Source organism: Merops nubicus, unplaced genomic scaffold, assembly GCF_000691845.1.
Source record: "Merops nubicus isolate BGI_N331 unplaced genomic scaffold, ASM69184v1 scaffold18793, whole genome shotgun sequence".
Taxonomy (NCBI): domain Eukaryota; kingdom Metazoa; phylum Chordata; class Aves; order Coraciiformes; family Meropidae; genus Merops; species Merops nubicus.
The window spans coordinates 8,144-12,158 of NW_008597096.1; the positions used below are offsets into that span (position 1 = coordinate 8,144).

Genomic DNA, 4,015 nt, shown 5'->3' on the forward strand with positions numbered 1-4,015 from the left:
GACACAGCTGAAAAGCAGAGCACGGCCCATTGTGCTGGCCAGGCTTGGCCCCATCTCACTGTTCTGCATCCTCCTCGCAGGCTCTGCCCTCCACAGACAAAGCCCTGCTCCTGCATGCCACCGTCACAGTCACCACGTCCATCTTCAGGACCTGGAGGAGCGGTACAAGGAGGTGGGGGCTCCTCGGCACCCACCCTACTGGGAGGAGGAGGAGGAGAGGAAGGTCCACACAAGGTACAGTCCAGCAAAAACTCCCGACTGGTCCCCTTGGCATCACATTCCTCCCAGGTAAGAGCTGGGAAGGTGGAAGACCTGGTGTCACAGAGAGGGGCTGAGGTTTGAGGATGACCCCTGCGGCTCTGCTGTCCAACCTCCTGTTGTCCAGCACTGCCATCTCATCCCCGGCTCCCTCCTGCTCCCCTTTCCCCACCCTCCACGGTGTGAAGGAGCCAACCTTTAGAACAAGCACCACCAGGACTGACTCAAACACAGCAATGCCACCCAGAGGGCGGGGTGGGGTCCTGAGGGCGCCGCGCCGCCTGGGGCCAGGTCCCGTGTCCTTTCGTAGAGGTGCAGCTTGTCTTTGTTGGAGTGAAGCATCTTCACATCCTCGAAGGCGTAGTAAGCAGCCAGCATGAAGTTGACGTCCCCGGTGGTGAGGAGGTCGAAGACGCAGGACTGAAAGTAGAGGTCCTCCACGGGCAGCTTCTCCCTGCACTTGGCCGTGGCCGTTTCGTAGGTGAAGGCCTCGGGGGGGGCCGGCAGGCTGGGCCCCTTCCTCCGAGCGCGACCCTCCGTGGCCTGAGCCGAGCGGACGGCCTGGAAGTCAATCTGTTGGTTGAGGGGACAACCGCGGAGGCAGAGGTAGAGGCCCTGACTGTCCCTGTCCTCCACGGCGTTGACCACCTCCTCCGGCATGCGCACGGCGAAGGTGAGGTACCGGCCCACCTGCCTCACCACGATGGTGGTGCCGATGTACTTGGCCTGGATCTCGATGTGTTGGCCCGACACCTTCTCGGTGATCTTCAGGCTGTTGGCTCCGTGCTTGTCTCCACCATTCTTGGAGCCGTCGGCGAAGGCAGCGGGGAGCTCGTCCATCTCTGCCTGGTACACTTTCTGCTCCACGCACTCCTGGAAGCTCTTGAAGATGATGGTGAGCTGCAGAGGAGGAAGGAAAGGAACGGGGTTACGACCGGCACTACCCACCTGAGCCCGGCGCACGCGGCCAGGAGCAGGAGCAGCACGGGAGCTGGAGGAGCTGCCTGCTCAGCCTGGCCAGGAGCTCACGGCCAGGTCCGTCATCCTAAGAAGCTGCCCTAGCTTCTGGGCATCCAGCCACGCTCATCCTGCTTCAGCACGGGGGTGAGGACGCTGCGTGTGGAGTCCAGACCCAGAGGCTGAGCCACCTGGAGCTGCACCGTCTCCTCCAAGCTCAACACAGGAGCTCTCCTGCAGCTGGTGCAGCACTGCTGCTCCCAGAGCCGTGGTGGCATGCCCGTGCACGCAGCACTGCCTTGCCTCCAAGGCCTGGCAGATGGCAGAGGGGGCTGAGCTCTGACTCTCTTAGAGGTGCTGGAGCTTCTCCTCCGACGCCCACGGCATCTACATCCCAATGGCTGGACCTCTTCCTTTTCCTCTGGCCTCTCACAGGCCACAGAGCCTTCTCCCCTGGGCCCCAGAACATGTTGTGCTCCATCTCAACCCTGCACACACACGTGTTCAGCGTGGTAGAGTGGGCAGGCCCTTGGAGGGGTGCCACGGGCATGGACTGAGCCCAGCACAGCTCTCCACCCTTGGCTGGGCTCAAACACGGGTCCCTTGCCAGAGGAAGGACCTCACAGCACTTGCTCTCCCCTTGCTGATGAGGCTTTGAGGGGGAGGCTTGAGGAGGATGAGGAAGAGTAGAGCTTGCATGAGAAGAAGAGCAACATCTTCTTCCCCCCATGCAAACTATGGTTCCTCTTTCAGCTCTTGCACACCTGCTCTTCCCCTTGCACCTCCTCCCATGGTGGGACAGGCAGTAAGGGGGACCTGCCATGACGTGGCCCCTGTCAAAGCGTAGACTGAGACCTGGCCAGAGTGGGGCAGAGCTGGAGGAGAGATGGCTCCAGCAGGTACAGGGCCAAGTATGAAGGGAAACACTGAGGCTCCTCAAGGACTGGGCTGAGCACCGTGGTAGCTCACAGTACTTCTGGTGGTGCTGGTGAGGAGTCCAGAGCTGTCTAGAGCCCTTCTAATGTCCCTCTGTCCCAGCCACACCTCCTGAGGAGTGCCCAGATGCACCCAGTCCCATGTCAGTCCTGCTATCCCCTCCTCAGCCATGTCATGAGGTATCACCATGCTCTGGGTTTCAGGCTGCACCACCCCTTGCCTAGACCTCCTGCTACCTTCTCTGGGTCCAGCCCTGCCTCTGGCTGGAGGAAGAAGGGTAGACCACAGAACACCATGCAAAAACACAAAGGGCCCCATGGGCCAAGAGGCTCCCACCCTTTTCCAACAGCACATGGTCCTCTAGAGATGACCCGGTGATGCTTTCCACAGCTCATGCTGCAGATCTCATGACTAATGCCTCTTCACCACAAGCCCGTGAGGCAGAGAATGGGTGAAAAGGCTCAATTAAGATGGTGATCCTGGGATCCAGCCTTGAAACTGCAGGTCCCTGGGGTCCTTAAGGACCACTTTTCTCAAGCCAGACTTCCTTTAAAGCTTCAGCAGGTTTTGTTGGCTTTTAGTAGGTCCGAGAGTATCGTTAAGGGGCTTTAGGGAGGATTATATTAGGGACAGGTCAGAACTAAAATGCCAGCTCAAGCTAAAAAGGTCACATCAAGAGCTAAGCAGCAGTCTCTGTCCTACATGCACCTCTCTCCCCACACCCAGTGAGAACTCCCAGACATGGTAGGACATCTTCCAAAGACAAGAGGGTGCCTCGTGCTGAGCCTCCCGTTTTTTTGGCACAAAAAATGGCTGGCTAGCTTCAGAGCTTGTGCACCACGGAGCAACGTGACAGCTCCTGAGCTCCAGGTCTCTCCTGAAGCCGAGGCCTTGCCACGCTAGCTCTGCTGTATCACAGCAGCGTATTTTCATTTAGGTCTTGTCAGTGTTTGCCTTGTACCTCCAGGATGTTTATTTAGGCTGTCAAAGCACCTCCAGAACAGAATGTGCCCCACAAAATGCCTCGGCTTGGCTGCAAACCACAGAGACAATTACAAGCAGAGCAAAGAGGAAGGCAACGTGAGGAGCTCAGCTCCCTCCAAGCGCTGGAGCCTCCCTGGAGGGCAGCCCTAGCTTTGCTTGGACTTCGGGGGTCATCCAAAAGGTGTCACCATCAATCCTGATCTGCCTGTCCACAGCTCCCCAGGTGGGAGCCCTCCAAACCTGCAATCCCCCACCGGGACCACGATGGTCCTCTGAGCTGCAGCATACCAGCCTGCTGACCATGAGCGGGCTGGATGTGCTCAGGGAGAAACCACGGGCCATTCATCTGAAGGGGGTGGGGAGAAAGGAAGGATGGGTGTCCGATATTTAGGGTCAAACTCTCCAACTCAGAACTCCTCTCACCCGGTCTTACCCTCCCCAGGGATAGGTGCAAACTGTGGAGGATGGAGACAGTGGAAGGAAAGTGTGTTCAGAGGCACCTCTGCCCTTGCCCACCTCTGCTCACGGGGACTCGCCCGAGGCTCACCTTGCTGGTGGCGGTGGCCGTGGAGCCGGGCAGCACGGGCGTGTTGGTGACCTGGACGTTCAGGTAGTTATTGTCTATCAGCGGCCAAGCCCCCTGCACCTTGCAGGTCTGGAAAGTGTCCGTGAAAGTCCTGAGGTGGGGGTCCCCGAAGAGCCCGCAGTGGGTGTAGTTGGGGGCGGCCGAGTGCTTGTGGAAGCTCTTCTCGTAGTGGCAGATTTCGGGGCTGTCGGAACGCTCCTGGCTGTCGCCGGGGGGCAGGGTCCGGAGGCGGGGCTGGGACGTGGGGCCATCCTTGGAGCAGTTGTGCTGCATCATGAGGTCGTCGATGCCATG

At 59.3% G+C, this 4,015-nt stretch overlaps 1 protein-coding gene across 1 annotated transcript; it reads right to left on the bottom strand.

Annotated features, from left to right (window-relative positions):
- Positions 1-327: 327 nt before the first annotated feature.
- RGMA (repulsive guidance molecule family member a) lies at positions 328-4,009 on the bottom strand. The gene is made up of 2 exons (XM_008936610.1): positions 3,683-4,009; positions 328-1,158 (listed from the first exon to the last, which is right to left on the bottom strand). The coding sequence occupies exons 1-2, from the start codon at positions 3,995-3,997 to the stop codon at positions 457-459; spliced, it is 1,017 nt and encodes a 338-aa protein (XP_008934858.1). The 5' UTR covers positions 3,998-4,009; the 3' UTR covers positions 328-456.
- Between the last annotated feature and the right edge of the window lie 6 nt (positions 4,010-4,015).